The sequence below is a fragment of the Pezoporus occidentalis genome, unplaced genomic scaffold, assembly GCF_034315485.1.
Source record: "Pezoporus occidentalis ecotype Australia unplaced genomic scaffold, CSIRO_AGI_Poc_V1 ctg51, whole genome shotgun sequence".
Taxonomy (NCBI): Eukaryota; Metazoa; Chordata; class Aves; order Psittaciformes; family Psittacidae; genus Pezoporus; species Pezoporus occidentalis.
The window spans coordinates 3,705,994-3,725,961 of NW_026915847.1; the positions used below are offsets into that span (position 1 = coordinate 3,705,994).

General features: G+C 37.7%; 1 protein-coding gene across 8 annotated transcripts in view; it reads right to left on the reverse strand.

The window, feature by feature from the left end:
* Positions 1-19,968, reverse strand: part of INPP4B (inositol polyphosphate-4-phosphatase type II B) — a 313,515-nt gene that overhangs the window by 270,003 nt on the left and 23,544 nt on the right. For 5 of the 8 annotated variants that reach the window (XM_062637265.1, XM_062637263.1, XM_062637262.1 and 2 more), the window contains exon 2: positions 1,316-1,367. The exons of 2 other annotated variants lie outside the window; for them this stretch is intronic. In XM_062637265.1, the coding sequence (XP_062493249.1) occupies positions 1,316-1,367 (52 nt within the window). Of the gene's footprint in view, positions 1-1,315; positions 1,375-19,968 lie in introns of all 8 variants that reach the window. One more of the 8 variants, XM_062637269.1, reaches the window with a different exon arrangement.

The window sequence follows — 19,968 nt, forward strand, 5'->3', positions numbered from 1 at the left end:
TTCTCTGAATTTCCAGAGCCAAAGTGATAGCTATATTTGATTTCAGCAAAATTCTCCTACTCTTCACAGCTGCAAAGTTGCTCAAAATATTCCCTGAAACTGTTTTACAAAATGCCAGAGGCTCCCATGAAAATAGGAGACTTGGAGGAATACAGAGTAGAAGAAAGCAGTTTGAAACTTAGAGCCTTTTACTAAAAATAGTTTCTGCAAGTCATACAGCAGAATGATAACTTCTGAGGGTGTGACAAAGGGGTGACCATAAACTTGCTTTCACCTATGTAGGTGAAGGACTTCTTGGTCCTTCTACCACCCAGGGTAACGCAGCCATATGGAACTCAGGCCACAGAAACATTTACATCACACAGTCTCATTTGTTTGCATGCATACAGAAATCTACCCCATGCTCCTGAACAGATAGCAAATACTGCTTTAAAAGTATGCCGTATGTGCACATTCATAACTATATTAAAATAGGCCACTATATCCCATTGACAAAAATCTTTCAAACAGAATATGCAATCTGTCAAGCAGTACTATAATTTCCATCCAAATGCTAGACCACAGAGTATAAAAATACCCTAGAAGCCAATTATAAAACACTTATGGTTAACAGGTAAGTATCTCAATCTTCATACTACTCCCTAATTCAATACAATCCAGCGCTATTTTCAGGCAACTACAGAAGCAGTGTTCATAATATCAGACAGAAAGGGCAAAAAAAAAAGAGCAATTCCGCACTCAGTGCTTGCTCCTTCCAGAGGATGAGTGGCCTAGACGCCTAATAAAGCCAATGGCAAATGAGGGCACTCAGCAGCTCCTGCAAGACCCCCACTGTGTGCCATGGTCAGACCCTATTTTAATAGGCCCTCCATTTTAAGCACATAATTACTCTTTACAATAAAGGAATTAAAAATAAAAGTACTCTTGATAAACATAGTTACAAAACCACACTAAAAAACTGTAGTAGTGGTCAGAAATTGCATCTTGAACATTAACACATTACCTTATACAGCTGTGAGATTTTGCTTTCATTATTCCAGTGGATTTGGTGGAGTAATTCTAGATTTAGACCTGCATGTGTTATAAGCAGAATCTGGCCATAGATTCAGCTAAGGCATGTTGATATCATGAAAAATACTGAGTGTTGAAGGAAAACAATGGGGTGGGGTTTTCTTCATCTCCACTATTCTAATAATAGTGATTTTTTTTTTTCTCCCTGAAAACACAATGCCAACAGCTATCATGAAAAAAGGATCACTCAAGTTTTCACTAATTAGACTAACACATCAAGAAAAGCAATAGGAAAATGAATTACCTTATTTTTCGTTAGAAAAAGCAGATTTCTTTTCAGACGGCACCATCTCTCTCTCAGTTCTACATGCAAAGAAGTAAGAGATTAAGAAAAACAACCTTTTGTCTTCACACATTAAATGCTTCTTAAAGAAGATGCATTAGTTATAAAGGTCAGGAAAAAAAGAATCATTAACAACCAAAAAAAGCCAGCTTCACTCAGCAGCTGCCTATGTACAACATGCTGTTAAATGCCAAGCAACTTCCCAGAAGGTTTCTTCTACTCTGCAGCCAAGAGAATTGGTGACTGCGGCACACACTCAACACTGTTTTCTCTGTTTTCCTCCCTTTTCCTCACATTGGAGCGGAAACAGCCACTTGGGCATGGAACAGCTTGTTCTTCAATTATTTCAAGAGATGAAATATAATCCTTGTTAAGACACAAAAACATTTACTATCCCACTTAGATTACAACACACTAATCTAAATTTATAATTGTTAGAAAATAAGAACTAAGCAAATGAAACCTAAATACTCACAGTCATTTTGTTACTGCTCTTACTACACTTTTAAAAAGTGCTTAACCAATGGGAACAACAACATATTTGTGTTTATACACATGCAGGCACTTAAGCTTTTAAAAACAGGGAATGCTTCAGAACTTTAGGGTTGGTGAGTGGGTCCAAAAGGGTTCAAAAGTTACTCTTCCTGAACTTTCCACTTTTAAAATTGCATAATTTTTCTTCTTAAAAAAGCACTTGTGTATACATCTGTAGGTACAGACAGCTACATATATATACCTGCTATACAGATCTCACAAAATGTGAGCACTTCAGACAAACCCGATGCCACTTCTTCACATACGAGGGAAAGGCCTTACGTAAGATATATTCCTTTTTCTTTCTGAGAGGGCATGTGAAACCCCATGTGTCCACACAGCAGCCAATCTTGAACTGCTAGGGAACAGGAAGAACAGCTGTACCCTAAGATCATGTTATTCCACAGCTACCTCTGTGGAACTCTTGTACTTACCTCAAAGCTGGCGATTGCTAGAGCCATAACATGGACCAGGGGGGATGTCTTGTTACAATAAATAAATAAGATTCTTTTTCCTTCCTCTTTATAATTTCAATAGGCAACATTTAAAAAAAATCAGAATAGCTTTTCCCCCACAGGAGAGTGGAAGGTTTACACTCCCAGTCACAGGACATAAAATAACTGGTTTCACTTATAACCAGGGTTGGTTTTTAGAAAAAGAATTGAACTTCCTAGGTATTTGCAGATGTATTAGAGTACAAGAACAACACAGAAAATAATACAGATGCATATCCACCAACTAAAAATCTAAACACAGTTATCAGAGGCAAGGATGCTGCTTTAGAGTAGAAGTACAGGACCCTGCTAAGACTAAATTCTATCCTCCAGAACCCTGTAGGGACCAAAAGGAAGGAATGTTACATTCACACTGCTGCTTTTTCTAATAAAAGTCATTTTTATATAGGACTGTGAAAGTCACTACCTCATAAGTGTGAAAAATAAGCAAGTCCAAAGATTAGTCACACTAACGATGATCAATGGATAGTATACCAGTGGATAGCATATACAGTGACCAAAACACCTCAAGAGAAGTGACCCTTCTCTCAAGGAGTCATAATCTGATTGCTGAAAGCCAGAAGGATTTACAGGGCAAAAGGAACATCCTACACATGCATAGTTTTTTTAAACACTTTCCTAGATTCTATCACCACTGACCATGGCACAGAGAGCCCATGATAGTGGGCTAGATGAATGTTTGGTCTGTCTCTGGTCAACCTAAGGTTTTTAGTGGCAATATCAGTATTCACGAGGGAAGAAAACTTAAAAACATCCTCATAAACATCATACATTCACTGGACATGCTGCCTACAAGAAGAACATGGGGAGAGAATCCTCTTGAGGAACCTCAAAGCAGCCAAAAAGAAAAGCTCACTAGTATTATCTCCAAGAAATTTGCTGTATCCTCCACAGGAAACTGTCTACTTGCCATTAGAAAATAAATATTCTGAAAATGTGGCACAAAATTTTCTCATCCGCTCATCATAATTGAGGCTGTGTTCATTTGGGTTTGTTTGTTGTTTTTTTTTTTTCCCCAAAAATAAGCATAAGCATAATACAATGAAGATCAACTGGGACAAGTGAAAATAAAACATTTGCTGTGGCTGAAATTATTGCATTAGAGCTGATTTTACAGCTAAACAGGAGCTATTTCTTAACAGCTACCGAGGGAACAGACATTTATTCAAGCTTACTGGAAATTGAAAGACATTTAAAACATGATCATAAAAGCCTGAAGAAACCTGCAAAAGAGGTAGGAAGTGAGCCATGGAAAATCTATAATGATAAAAGAACAGGTTTTGAGTATGGGAGGGGCAGCTCCTGAGGAACTGAAAATAGGGTGACTAATGACTAGTGATAAGCAATCACAAGCAGTAAAAATCAATCTTTCTTAACAGGAAAAAATAATTAAAAATAATAATAATGTAAGAACCAAGTACTGTTTCTCAGAGACATGACAAAGGAAGCTTGAAAACTTAAGCAAACTAAAGAGCTAGCTTTAAACTTCTTTATTTAGAAGGTATTTAGCACCACTCAAGCATCAGTAATGAAGAAAACTGAAAACTCCAAGGTGCATGTGATTAGTGAAACTGCAAGCTGACAACTGCAAAACACATGCACATCAACCACAGGTAGTTTTCAGTGCAAGTCATTTTTACCTATTAATTTTTCATCCCCGACCACCCTGCAAATCTTCAGTTTTCCTTCCTTGTCAAAAGAAACCGATGGTTGCCTGGCCAGCAAAGCCAGATCTTTAGCACTGAATCTCATGGAGCTGCCAGGGAAGAGAATGAAGATGAGTAAGAACGGAGGAAGACAATGATGATGCTATTTAGTTTGTTGAAGCTGAGGAAAACCTAAGCCACAGATATGAGGGTCAACTGAAATATCAAAAACAAAACAAAAAGCAAGAGATGGCGTTTTTTGTTGTTTTCCACTCCTGTGTCCTCCAAACACCATACTATCTTTCATAGTATGGGAGTAGTGCAAGTAATAGGGAAAACCCGCAAGGTTATATGGGTGACAACATCTCCCACATACATTTTAAGAAACAAAAATGTATGTTTTGCTTTCCATTGTCTCTATAACCTCATGCAGAAGCTACAATTTTACCCTGCATTTCCACAGTTTATCAATACTGCTAAAAATACATTCTGGCTATAGGCATATAAATAACTAGGAAGCTCAAACAGGTGTTCAAGGGGCAGGGGTAGAAGGCAAGATTGCCTTGTACTTCCATCTCCTTCACCAGAACAATAACTGTAAAAAAATATGAAGTATTAACTATAAAAGTTCACCATATACTCTAGTATTCATGTTTGTTATACTGATGCTGATTAGGACACCAAGTGCTTCCTATTGGTTTATGGTATATCCTAACAGTTTTCAATTCTGGAACACTTTCTTCTGTACTTTCAGGAAATGAGGTCTTGTTCCTCACCCCCCAATCAAAAATAAAACAAGAAAAAAGAAAAAAGAAAAAAAAAAAACCACAACCACAAAACCAACAGTTTTCGGTTATTAGAACTACATCTACTGAACCTAGTGAAAAAATTATACTGGACATATACATGAGAGATCTTTTCTTCTCTCATAGCTCCTCCTTGGTTTTTCTGAAATTAATTTAATATTAGGTTCTGTAGCTGTAATTTTGACCAGTGGAAGGCTGGAAACATGTTTATGTCCAAATTACAGTTAACAGCACCATGCTGCAAGGAAGGCAAAATAAGGCCAGAAGTGTATTTCTAAATAGATCTGCCTTTTAAGCCACAAAATATTCTATGCTCTTATTCAATCCTCTTCGTTGTTTTTTTTGGTTTTTTTTTCAGATGGTTAATACTCTTACACACTTTAAAAAGGCATCTAATGCACAGCACATGGGCTTCAGAAGCCAGTTTTGGTCTCTAAATCAGAAGCCTTTGTTCTTTAGAGGACAGCACTGACACCATCTGATGGAGAACTACCAACTCTTAATTCCTGATCAAGTTCCTCAGTTGTTGAACTAAAGGATAAGTTACATCTTTTGCACTGTATCTTTCTATTTGCCCTTTCATTCCTACTTTCCCCCTTCATATTTACTTCCTTTGTTCAAGTTTATTCCTCAATAAATGACTGCTGCTGTCTCCTTTAATTTCTAATGGCCAAACCACAGCCAATTCCAACAGCACTACAATGGCAAAAGCAGACCAAACTCAACTATTAATACAGCCAAGCCATAAATATGACATCCAGAAGATAAGTCTCCAAGTCTTTTTTCTGTTTTTTTCCTCCTACAAAGGTTCTACAATTCTATGGAGAACTGCCATAAAGCTAAAGCTCTTTTCCCTTTCATTATCAAATACCTTTGCAAGCCAGAAACAGAATAGGTGCAAGCATTCCTAGCACATATCTAAGCAGTAGAAGGTTGCAGCTTCCTTTTCCATTCATTCCCATACATACATGTTCTGTTTTGTTTTCCCTTCAGCATCAGCAGCAACACTTCATTTTTTAAGCCCATCTTCATGCCTTTGGCTCCATTTCATAATCTTGTTGAAATTACAACCTTATAACAACATGGTCATCACAGAACCAGGCCAGCAATTTACAACATACAAGGGTGCTGCTGTGCCAAAAATGAGCTACTGACTCCAACAGAGGTTCCATGCAGGTACAGATGGCTATGTTTGGTGAATTGATGGACTACAACTATGAAAATATGAGTCACATAGCACTTACAAAAAGTCTATTTATCATACACTGTAATCTAATACTACAAACATCCAGCATTGAAGATCAAATCCATCAGGGGCAGGGGAAGCTGCTGGCTTGGCCACATGATATACAAAACCCAGCCACCATGACCCTTGCAAAAGGCTTACAAGGGCATACAGAGATTTGGGGACTGGCAACGCATACATTCCTGCTAGCCTTTGCAGGCTCAGTGGAATTAATTGTTGGTTTTGGTTTACAGCCACAGACTATATTTTTAACAACAAAGCAATAGACCTACTTGTTTTTAAAAACAGCAGACCTAAATTTGGCAAGGTAAATAATTTTTGTGATCTCCAGCTGTGCACTGTTTTGTTATCCCTGGTCCCCTCTCAGGCAGATACCTTTCACACCTCTCACATAGCTTATTGGTAGCCTTCTTGTTTTAGAGAAGGCAGTTCTAGAAATCCAACTGCAACCTACTTAGTTACTGGTTTGCGAACTAATCAGTTTCAGTCCATTGTGTAAGCCACTTATAAATCTACACTAAACAGCATTTTCAGGTATAGCTGTACAGATACTTTAGATTGGTTCTATCTTTTTGAATAGCATGAAGGAAGTCAGACACTATAAGCCTGGTCCCAGGTGGAAAAGTCATTGAAAAACATCAGCAAGCGTGCAAAGCCTATGCTATCAAAGAAATGAAGGTTACTGGCTAAACTCTAATTATGCTTAAATGGAGTAATTACTGTAATGCATGAACTTATGTAATTTACATAGAATTGCAAAACACAGAAGACCAGAGGACAAGTTATAAGCTGCTATTTAAGGAAGCTTTTGTTTTCCAGCAAAGGGAAAAACAGAACCAGGTGAACAGAACATTATGGTTTTCTGGAGAGCTCATGAAAAGGAATAAAGAAACACCAGGAAGTGATGTGCATATTGATTTTGGTATTTCCCTCCCTCCCCCCCAAGATGTTCTATCGATTGCACGTATCTATCTGTAAAGTGGTAATGGTCTAGAAATTCCTTTAATCACACCTGGGCATCACTTGCTTTGCAGATGAACCATAACATGCAAATCATGTGGGACAGCAAGTGGTACACAGCAACTAAAACCCCTGAGACAGCATGCTTTGGTACATACACGCCTGTCTCAGACTTTAAATGTGAGGCAGCTTGGCCAGCAGAGATCCACAGTGCTAATAATCAAGGTGCCTGTTCCCTGGAAATTTGCCAGAGAAGCTAAACTAATCTGACAATGTCTGAATATTATTCAAACCTAAAAGGCCTAAGAGACTGTGGGATTCAAACTTGCATTTAACTTAGAAGCTTAATGACTATGCAAAGGTGATCACAGCCAGAGCTGACACAACAATAAAATTAAAAGGTAAAAAACTGATAGGAGTGTCTGTGTTCAGCTGTAGCACTGGGTCTCCTTGAAGGAGCAGCAAGACCGTTTAGCTCAATAATCTACTTCCGTTTTGGAATAAAGCTGTCAGTTGGGGAAACTACTTAGTTACATAGTACCTTTGAATGTTTCTGCTAGCTAGTCGCTTTCCTAGCATGATCTCCAATAGGAAAGATATTATCTTCAGCTATTTAACACTGGTGGTTGAAGAGACTGGCATTATTTAATACTTGTGGTTAGAGAGAGTCATGCTGCATCTAAAGTCTCTCTCAATATTTCTCCCCACACAATCACCACAACCATAATTCATGTGGAAACCAGACCAGTCAATTACTTTGCAAGCGGCCAGGAGAGAAAGAGGTGGAGGAATCTATGTCCTTGGAAGCAATAATTTCAGAACAGATGAAGTTCTGACAGCTCACAGACCACAAAATTTATTAAATCTGTTAGATGTCCCCTGTCCCCTCATATTTGCCATTATCCTTTTGATGATCACTTTCTCTGGATGTGGAACAATTATAACTATTTAATTCACATGACACAGAAGAGTTGAGATATATTGTAACTATTAAGTACCAGCCATATAGTTGCCTATTTTTGATTATCACAATGAGAAATATGTATATTTTTGATCACTTGAAGATATGTTAGACCACCTCTTACCCTATACATAAATGTTAGAAGTCAATCGAAACTGTAAGCGTGTTCAAGTAATATTAAATTACAGGGAAGTTTTACCAAGTAAAACCTGTACAAAATTGACTTCAACACATGAGACCAGCATGAAAAAAGCTATACACTGAAGCAATCTGCAACCCCTGCACCCTGCAGGACAGCTACTAAGATATATTTTATTAGTTTCTGATACCACCATACAGCAGCTGTGCAAAGTACTAAATGTGGGAGTTTCACTAGTGCCAATGCAAAACAGAGTAAACACATTCATGGCTGCATACCCTACCCTGAAACACCTTCAACACTATATTTCAGGTTCCAAGTTTTCTTAAGTGCAGTTCAAAATTAAAGAACTTAGCACATAATACTTTGCAGCTTTCATTAGTGCTGCATTTGAGGCTAGGTATTTTGGTAAAGTGTTAAAACACAAGCTTTCTAATGATGCAATCTCCTAAACCTCCTAAACAAAGCCAACAAAATCAGCTGCCTGATTTCAGCAATTTCAAAAAGAAAAACACTAGAACTCATGTCTGCAAGTCCTCAGAGACCCTGCCAAATACATTCTTGAATTCCGCTTCTCTTCCTTTGAAAAGGTACAATATTTTTAGCTCACATCATTTTGCATTAAGAGCTTCTTTAATCTTCGGAACACACACAGTGCAGGAAACAGCCTTCAAAAGAAAAGCTGCAAAATTAGTCCACAGTTTTGTCTTCAATAATGGTATTCTTTTTAAGCAAAAAGGTATTGCTAATTCCACATATTGTCTCTTTGTTTCACCCATAATTATTAGGCCATAAAATATAAATGGGACGCATTATGCCCCCCACACACACCTAAAATTCTCCATTCTACCACTGATCCCTGCACATTCAAACAAAACACTAGGTTTTATTCTCTCAATCCAAGACAGAAGAATACAATGCAGTGTCAGCAAAAAGAATATATGACAGGAGTTCCAAATATGCAGATATATCCATATATCCAAATGAAAAGTTTGAAAATCTAAATCGTATCTCAGTTTTACCTTTAAAATCATTAACAGGTGATCAGCTGATTAGGTAAGAAAACTGTCCTGGCTTACATAAATTTGGAGACTGTATTCCAAAAAAGGTTTCAGGGGATCTCCAGAAATCAATCTTCATACAGGGGGATAAAAGAGCAGGGAAACATTTGTCTTTAACCACAACCTTCCTTTTAGTATTTTTTTCCTCTCACTGAGGGAAGATAGGCAAGATCTATATACCAACTATCACTAAATGCTAAATTATCTACATAAGATATCTATTTGCAATACAAAGTTGTTTCTTTCTATAGGAAGTTACAGATGCCTATCAGCAGACATGCAGTCAACTGAGCTGATGGGAAAAAAAAAAAAAAATAAGTTTATTTCTATCTTTCTGATCTGTTCATTTCTATCTTCTGGCTATCTATCTCCTACTAGCTACACTAAAGCTAGGCCGATCATATATTGTTTGTCATTTTACCTTATACTTTGTTAGGCTGACAGCACTGTTGTAATCTACTTGAAAAGATCATAATTTTAACCTAGTTCAAATGTTGCTTCCCACCATTTACCAACCACTATAGCCTTCCAAAAGAAAAATTAGAATTAAAAGAACGACAGGCCTGCAATATTCAGCAAGTTAGTAAGACATGTCACTTCCTAGAACCTAGCTTTCCTAGTTTGCATAAAAGAACAGTAACAAAGAAAAACTATTTTGAATGTGTGTAGAGGGCAGGCAGTAGAAACCTTAAATAGTTATCTGTTTTTCTCAGTAGTACCAGTGGTCATATCAGTCCTATTTTATGCTGAAACACACACATACCATATTTTAACAACTTTTATGGCTTTATCCTCAGACTCACCACCCTAACCTCACAGTGCCCTAAAAAACAATATGGGAGCTCCAGCCAAGAAGACTCTCTCTAACCAGAGCCAGCTGTCTCCCAAGGGAGGTATGACTTTGCAATGGCATCATACAGCACTACATGAACTAAACCAACCAGCACCCTTCTATCAGTATCACTACTGTCTGCAAGGCCCTTTTAAAGTCTTAAAACTAACATGACTTTAAAAGTAAAGTATCTACTCAAAGGAAAAAAAGAAAAAAAAATAAAGCTGTGAGAGGTGAACTATTGATTTGGAGGCAAATGATGAAAACATAAATGCTGGTTTGGCCGGAAGGTATTCCCTTCAGCTGAAAAAAAAAGCAAGCAACTACACAGAACAGCTTTGTCTTCCCTTCCTCTGACAGACTTCACAGTCAAGCACATTCCTAAATGATTCATGCAGTTCCCCAGAGCTCAGATGTGACCTTTCTGGAAAAAAAAAAAAAAAGAAATATATATATATATATATATATTCTTGCATTTTGCTTCCCCCAAGAAGGATAATACAAACACTTAACTGCAAACAGGTATAACCTGGCACACCTACTGAATGATATAGTTCTAGCAATAGATACTGATCCAACCAAAAACCAGCTCTGTGAAAATAAAGTAATTTTTCAGTTGCATGAGCTGCCCCATGTGGTTCGCGGCCAAACAGCCTGTACCACCCAAGGCAGAGAACTGAACAAGAATCAGGCTGTTGCTTTCACCAGCACGGCCACCTTACCATGACTTAAAGAGTTCAAACTGCAACTTCCCTCAGGTTCTGCTTGAGCAGCCTCTGGCCTGACACAGGCTCCCGGGGAAAGGTCACCCTTCTTCCTCATGGCAGCACCAGTGCTGATGCAGCCAAGCACATCACCTTAAGGAACTTACTTTGATCAATACCAACCTCATCAAGCTGTTCCCTGATCAAACTGGCTACCTGGCTGCAAAAATGCCAGCGCCAGTCCAAAACAGAGGACAAGAGTTGGCAGCCACAGGTAATCTTTCTGCAGATGACCACAGATGTGTCATCTTAGTATGACAGTATAGCTGCAGCCTGAGGACAAAATTCATGTATAAAGCACTTCAGACAGCCCTTGCTCATCAAGCTTCCTGGCAAATCCAAATTAATCCGTGAGCTTTTCTCAAATCTCCTACTACACTTTTAAGCACCACTGTCTTAAATTCTTGTCTCCCACATGTGCCCAGGTGACTGCTGCCCTGCCACACTGCCTGCCTTCCACTGATGAACAGCATAACCACACTAGCTACAACTTTTCCTTGGGCCAGCGAGAAACATGGATTTATCAAACTTACCCACTTCAAAACCAGCACTAGAAAACAAACACCAGAAGATTAAGTCAGTCTTCCAAAAGCTTATTCAAAGGCAACTGCATCATTAATGCTTCAAAGACATCAGCTACACGCAAATTACTCTGTCAGTGAGTTCAGACACTATGATGACACTGTGGTTTCAGAGCAGGTGGTCTCCAGCTAAATAACAGCATTTCAGTGACTAGTTACAAATTTATTTACACAGCAGATTCCTTTCTCTAGGCTCCAAGAATGTAAACACCCAAACCTTTTGTAACCTGCCATTTAAATGAAACAAAACCCCAAAATAAACCTTAGTATAACTCTATTCACACAATAGTAGGCAAACTAGTCTGGAGGAGGTAGCGTGCAGCAACCACTGATCCCATAAAGGGATGAAGGGAGGGCGCAGCAACCCATTTCAAAAAAAACTGCATAATATTAAAAAAGGCAGCATGCTCCATTCTGCAAGAGACAGTATCTGAGTGGCAATAACTGGAACTTTTGCCTCTAGAAGACTTATTTCCTCTCTCTTCCAATATCTATAAAAGATGCAAAAGACAGAGGCAAACAAAGTACAACATAACTGTGACACAAATTTTACTGGTCATTTTTACTGTAACAGCCAAATTACCGCACTGAGACAGCAGCTTGTAGTCTAAGATACAAGATTTTCTCCATTTTTTTTTGATCTTAAAAAGCTTACAAAACTGTTTGGGGACTATATTCCTTAACCTTTTTTGCTTTGCATCATATCCTAGTACCAAACAACTTCAACAGTCTTACCATCTATGCTGACAAAAAGGTTACCACATTGCTGAGAAAACACAGTGATGAGATTTTCTCTCTACTACTCCCCATTCCCCAAACATATGATATCTGGGGTTTATCTGAGCTATAAACGTTAAAGAGATTTTAACAGCATATTTGAGAGACCTGGGGTTCATTTGAGCTCTAAAAAGATTTTCCTAGAAAACTAAGTCAAGTCAGCTACATAGTAAAATACAACCCTGTATTTCTAATTTTAAGTACTTGGAACAAAATTCTTCCACTACATTTCAGACAGCTCTGGAATTCACCACTTTTTATTTTGGCATTAACAGGAAGGAACCCCTCCCTCTTTTCTTAATAGTATTAATTCTGCATTGGCTGTCTTTTCCCCACAGAGTGTTCAAGAAAATAACAGAAATGGTTTTCCTTGCAGAAACTCTTTAACACACCTGTGAAGGTACAGCAGAAGCTTCAATTTCACTCTCACAGTTTCAGGAGAGACCATGAGCTCTCCTGCCCCTGCACTTTTCAAGGGAAAAAGATTACTGGGCTTCCCTCAAACTGACAAAAGGGAAGAGTGGAAAAGCAAGGGAGTTAATATTTTATGATGTCAATTAATTTGGATAATTAGAAGTCAAGCAAAACACCAGGGAGAGGAGGGGAGAATCTTTATATGAAGTACATTCCCTACTTAAATATACTGCTCCTGAATGTTCACAAATATCTGATTACCTACAATTTTAATTAAAAAGCCACTACCACTGTTAAGAATGTAATTGCTGAACAAATAAATCTAGGAAATTGTGACTTAAAGCTATTCTATTAAGAAAGAGCAATAAATTGCTTTAACTGTGTCCCATTAATAATGAGTCAATTTCTATATGCAATGGAAGTCTCAGTTCAGCAGAAGCTATTATGTTATCTGGGGAAGGGAATATTCAGCAAGAGATGCAAAACAAAATTACAGGGGGAAGAAATGCAACAAAACTCGTGGAACATGAAAACCACTAAAGGACATAACTGCTTTATACTGACCCGGAAGCTACAGCAATAACAAGTCAAGATCAATGACATATCCTCAATTAGCAGATAGGAATAAAGTTTATATGTTTTTAAATAAAGAATAAGACACCCCAAAAAGACTTACAAGCTTCACAGTTTTTTGTTTAACCAAGTAGATGATGGTATCTCCCTAAATTCACCCAAAGTGAAAAAAGAATAGAAGAAAGAGCAAAGTGATACTTTAGAACTGCAACTTGAATCCAAGGCCAAAGGATGATACAGAAGACAATAAAGCTCTCCTCACATACCCATTTCAGTTTAGATTAGGACCTGTGTATTTGCAAGCACAAACTGCAAACGGCTTCTTCCTTGGCTTATTCCATGGTGACCATATGACTGCTGATTTTTTGATTGCATAATTCTATGCTATTACAACCTGTGACACAGACACCATGTGTGGAAATTCAAAATCTACTAATGCCTTCCCATGCAGGCAATTTGGGAACTTTAACACTTAAGTTAAAATTCCTATTCTTGAATATCCATCATTACACTACCTAATTTCACTAATACGCAACTTTTCACTAGCTAGAAAGACAGAGTAAAAAAAAAGAATCCTAGAAAATAAATCTTATTTCACAAGTTATTAATTGGGCAATAGAGGCATATATATAACTGTATTTCTGTGTACAATTATCTACTCTATAATAAATGACACCCTACTCTTTTCAGCTACAAGGGATAGTGGGCAAATATTCTTTTTAACAACCTTAGTTTGAAGAAGCTGGAACTGGCAAATAGCCCAGCTACATCAAATCCACCAAAGTTACATGGTTTTCAGATTAAACACCACATGCAATGATAAAAAGTTGACAGCAGTAAAGAAAGTAAGGCTGTCACAGTTACATACAAAATACAAAATTCAGGAGTTGGTTTCCTAAGATACACTCCTTCAGTAGAGAATTATTTGGGTAAAGAACCTATGACTTCTGTACTAAGAGACAATTATTACAAAACAGGTACACCTGAATTAAGTGCATGGGTTTGTATTAAACATGAAACATAACTATGATTTTTTACCAGAGGCAGTCAAGGTCTGAGTGTTTCTGTGATAAAAAATGAAGGTGCACAGTAGTACAAAGCAAGCTCCTTGGCACAGAAACTGAGCTTGCTTCAGTGAGTGGTTGTTAACAGCCTCTTTTCCATCCCTAGCAAAATCACACCTGATTGCCCAGCCTGGAAAAGCTGCCTAACATCTAACTGAAGGATTTTCACCCACATTTTAATCAGATTTATACACTTTGAAGGATTCTCAGGTTCTAAAAGATCCTCTGAGCAAGAATAAACAGAGAAAACAGCCTGAAGCAGAGAAACAGAACTTAGGAGACCAATAAACCCAAGGCACCAAAAAAAAAAAAAACAACACAACCACCCTAAAAAGGCTAAAAAAAGGAAGAACATCCCTCTGGGGTTCAGCTTGCAAAGCTCTGCTTTGGTGGTTATACACAGGCTGTTCCTTGGTCACACTTGCATTATTTGCTTTCCCGTCATCTTGTCACAGAGGCAAAGCAGAATACCTAGAGCTTGGCCAGGGCTCTGAGTAAGTTCCTCTCACCAATATGGGCACTAGTGAGCTTTTAACACGTTTGCAGCACGCAGTGACGCAGCAGTAAAGTTTCACAGCCTGTGGAGAAGGCTTCACGCAGTAAGCACAGTCTGAGGAAGATGCCTTCCAAGTGAAAATCCCAGATAGCACTGGAGCAGTTACCAATGTGTACTAGTGACACAGGGCCAGAACATCACAGGTACTTGAGAAAAAATACACCCATACAAACAGAGTGACTACATAACGGTACAATTAACTCAGCCAAAAATAAATTTTAATAGCACCCTAATGAACTACCTTCCTCCTCCTCCTTACTGCAACACTCCTTTACAGTTAAATTTCAGCACTGCAGACTTGCAGTTATTTTGATCTTAACTTTACCTGCATGCATTAAGAGACATGAATCTCTTAAGATATACATATTTCAGAATGAATGCTCCCTTTTGCATGAAATAATCAGGAATATTAGATAACTTACAACACGTTTCTCTAGAAAGTGAGGCAAAAGCATTTTTCTTAGAAAGGCAGTTCAAGGACATGCTTCTAGAAGTCTACTTCAAGACTGCAGACTCTGTGGAAAGAGCCAACGGAGAGTAACAACTGGACTACAATACCACAAAAAGAAGGAACATTTGGGGACAGAGAAAGAAAGTACCAAATATGTGCTAATGCATTTTAAAGGTGATAAGAGAAGCATCAGGGTTGATTTTTAGAGCTGAAATAATGAGCATGTCTAACCTGGGAAGAGTAGAGTTGGCAGGAACAGGAAGAAGGATATGTGAAGGACTGCAGAAAGAGCATCCTGTGCAGAAGCTACTGGCTGATCTAGAAGGGTAACAGAGAGGTAAAGAAGGGAACATGTTCAAATCTCAGGGTTCAGGCCTGCAAGGAGTCAGTTTTATGATCCTACCACAGCTTCTTCCAGCTTTTGAACAAGCCCAGGAAAGGTGGCTACTCTGTGAATCAGCAGCTCTTCTTGCAGCTGGTGGGGAAGAATACGTTCTGCAATTGACGCTTAACAGCCTTAAAACTGTTATTTCAAATAGAATATCAATGGCTTTGGGGCTTTTTTCCTCTTGTTCTTGAATTTTCAGACATTAGTCTAAACTATTTTGCTCACCTTGCTTCAAGGCAGAAAAGCAACTTGCGCGGGAGTTAGACAAAGAGGTTTAAGAAACTTCAATTCTGCTGGTAAATAGCTGTTTGCCTTATCCTGAGAACATCTTAAAAACTGCAGACTGCAAGTACACACACACATGCACGCACACAAACAGTATTTTACAAAAGCGTTCCAGTTAATTTACCCAGCATAGGCTGTTGTAGTCCCAGCATACACACCAATTCACCTTACAAGTCAGGCAAAAAAAAAAAAACAACGTATCCATAAATGACTTGAAAACTGATTTCTTCCTTAATTTCCTCAAGGCATTCAGACAATTAGGAGTATGTTAGTTGGAGGACAAGCACAGTGCCAAGATTCTCTGGTTCCTTCTCAGACTTAACTGTCTCCTTCCCTTCCCTGCAAACAGATTTTTAAAATAAAATTTAAAAAGAAAAAAGGAAGACTGAAATTTTGCATTTTGTTTGGAATGCCACTAAATTGGCATTTTCTTTGTACATTCTAGGTAAATATGACCAAAGTTTTAACTTCTGCCCATCATTTCTCTTTGATTTTAAAATGTTATTCCTCCCCAGTCCAAGCAAGTCCAAACTGACCCAGAAGACTCCTTTATTAAGCCATTTACTGTTTATTTTCTTCCCCCCAAAAAATGCTTGCTAAATTTAATTAGTCTATGGAGATGTCAAATAGCTTCTCCTGCTCTACCAAAATACAAAGATTCAACTTTTCTTCTGCTCAAGGAAAATAGTATAACATTAACCTAAAATTTTTGCTTAGGGAGATGCATAAGCAACTCCCTTGCCATTAGCACAAGTGTCAAGACCAGTCACATCAGACTATTTCTGCAGGTGAATGGAAAAGGTGTGAAGGCTAGAGGGGTAGCAGGTGAAGGAGGGGTATTGTTGTTATTGCCTGGGTTTTTTGGTGCTGCTGCTTTTGAAATGTGCAAGAATGAAAGACTGTTCCTATGATTACTTTTCAAGCACAAAAAAATTATCAAGGGTCAGAAACTTGTCAGATATAACATCATCTGTTTTAAAGGCCTGAGGTCCTATAAAACATTTCTCTTGACATGGAAATGAAAGGCTTAGGGCAACTCTTTTTGTAAGTGTCACAGTGGCATTTCAACTTAATTGGATTTAATCCTCAGAAGAAACTGTAACAAAAAGTTACTCCTTGTAAAGCTTGTATAGATAATACAAAGAGACAAACTGATTACAACCAGTCACTTACTGGTTACCTGCTTACAGACACCAGTCAGGCAGTGGAACCCAAAAAGCACACACTGGACACAGGATTAGTCCAACCACATTAAAAAAACAAACCAAAAGAGAACTCTGAGTTACCTACTATTACATACAGCATCAGATTAAAATCCTCTTCATAATATGCATTATTGAGCTCAAACCTAAAAGCAGCTAGATAGCTTTCTCTCAATATCCCCAAAGGAATGTCGTTCCAGCACCTGACTGGTTGAACGGCAAGAACATTCAGTAATTTTCAGCCTACATATCTTAATGTCCAAATTAGCCACATTATTATGCCAACACTGACCTTTAAGTTACATTTATATTCTCTTCTTTCCCTTACAGAAGTGTCAAAGCAAACCAAGCTTTGGGTTTGTTTTTTTTAATCATTCCCCTGTAGGGAATGCTTTCCAGTCCTCATAACCCTCCCCTGAACCCATTTCTGAAGAAAATATACAGGACTGAAAACATAAATACTCAAGATACACACAGTCTGTGTTAAAACTATAGTATTCCAAACCAGCCCCAGCTGTTCTTGGTCCCACCTTTTATTTTCAAATTTAAAAATTGTTTGAGGTCTCAACCACAATATCTTGGCCCTACCTACCATTATCAGAGACACTGGTATGCATGAAGGTACTCTCTTCACAGTGTGTCTAAGTAATTTCAATTTTTACTCCATCACAATTACCTGTTTCCAGATCCAGCACTGCATCTAATACAGGAATCTACCAATGCCATAGCAGTCTCTTACCACCTTTCACTAAACTGACATAGGGCTCTATTTCACTTATATTGTCTCTAAATTATTAGAGCAAAATATCATGTATTATAATGTTTTTCAATAACCCCTGTTTCTGGCTTTCTTGAAAACATTGCATCCTTCAATATCCATGTTCTGTCATGACTCTTATGCTACTATCTTATAGTTGTGATATCGAACTTAACATGCTGCAGTTCCAATTTTTTTATACCGCAAGTTCCTGATAATTGCACAGAAGTGTTTCAGCTTTGTACTTCACCTAAGAAAATCTTAGTTTCATTCAAAGCTGGCACAGCCATAACCAGTAGCTATTCTCAGAAATATTTATTACACTTAACTTTAATTAGCCACTGTTTTGTATAGTTACATCACTTTTTCTGTTGCGCTACGCTGGGTTTCCTAGCTCTTTTCATGTATACTTTAAAGGAAAAAAAAATAGGCATTATGCAGATTATCACATTTCTCAGTTTTAAATTCTTCAGCAACAGCATATATTCTCAACGTCAGCAAGCTGTTTCTGCAAATTATAGTTTCAGTTCATCTTTTAAGACTCTTCTTCCAGTAGGCACATTTTTAATGGCTAAAATTTCCAAATCCTTTCTGTAGGACCAGGTCTTCCTTCCACCCTGCCCTAAAGTAAAACAGGTTATTACCTTCACTGCCATGGGTTACCTGGAGCTTCTAGTGACTCATTTTCTAACCATTAACAAGGAGGTGGGGTTGGGGATAGGCATTCTCACAGGAAAATACAGGGCAGATTTATTTCTAAATATTCCCTCTTTCTAAAAGCTACTAAACATACTCCTCTAGTATTAAAAATCCCAGTATCCTACTAGAAACTGAAGTTAGAAAACATTCAAACTGAAATGGGCTTATGAATGTCTTTTCATACACAAAAAAATGTATGAAAAACCTTAGTTTTATATTCACAGCAAAACTTAGAACTGCAATGGTACTAACATAATAAGAAAGCTCCAAATCTCAAATAGTGGCTTGTCAGTTTTCTTAAGCAACAATAAACAAAACCATGACAGTGCATGAAAGCAGCAGTCATAAACCTGTCCCTCTGCACTCCCCACATGTAAAATGAAGTCAGAAGCAATTCAGATAAAGAAACAATAGAAAACACTATCTCTGTCACTAGGAGACACTGACAGAAAAACAAGCTCCACTTACTAAAAGAGAATGCAAAATTTAAAAATGTGCAGAATATAAGCAGAAAAGACAAAAAGTTGCAGTTTCTCGCGGCCTAGAACAGGAAAAGCTAATATAACAATTCTGTTCTACATCCTTAAGACAGGTTTCTAACTAGTCCATTTAAAACACTTAAAATTATTTGAGATTATATTATTTACAAGACACTTTGCTTAAGTTCATAAAGTTATGATGGAACACTAATTTATTGGGCCTATTTATGAAATTATAGTACTTTCTCCTATGAAAAGCACAGCAAACTTTTTTAGCATGTATTTTCTGAAGATACTTGGTCTTTGCGTCTTTATTAGGAAGAACAGATGTTATTCACACATACTTGAAGTAAATATGAATATTTTTCCTCATTTTGCATGCCCCTCTCAATCTCAGTAACATGGCTGCTAATAACAGTATATGGCTTTTAAAGAAAAACTGCACTTGGAGTCACTGTGAAAGAACAAACAGAGCAGTAGCTGGTATTTTCTTCTCTCTACTATCGTGTGATTTATGGAGGAGGGCAAGTAAACAAGAGGTTGCACATAATTGTAACAGTACAAGTTTGTTTTTACAAACCATTGGTTTCCTATACAGAGGAGATGCAAACAGTAACACTAGCGAAACACTACATGGATTCAATAACAAAAGTATTTTGGTACTTAATCCAATGTTTATGGACATTTGAGTTAAACCCCATATTCCTGTACGAAAGCTAATTATATGTAGATAATTTTACCAAAAAGCTCTGAGCCAGGTTATTTAAAATACAGAGCCCGCTCTTGGGCTCCAGGCTATATCACAGCAGCTTAAATCCCTAAAACCAAAGCTACAACTGCATCTTTTGAAGTACTAAAGATGACAATGACCATTATCTCCAGTTCATGCCATCTAAGAGCTATTCATCTATTCCTAGAACAGAA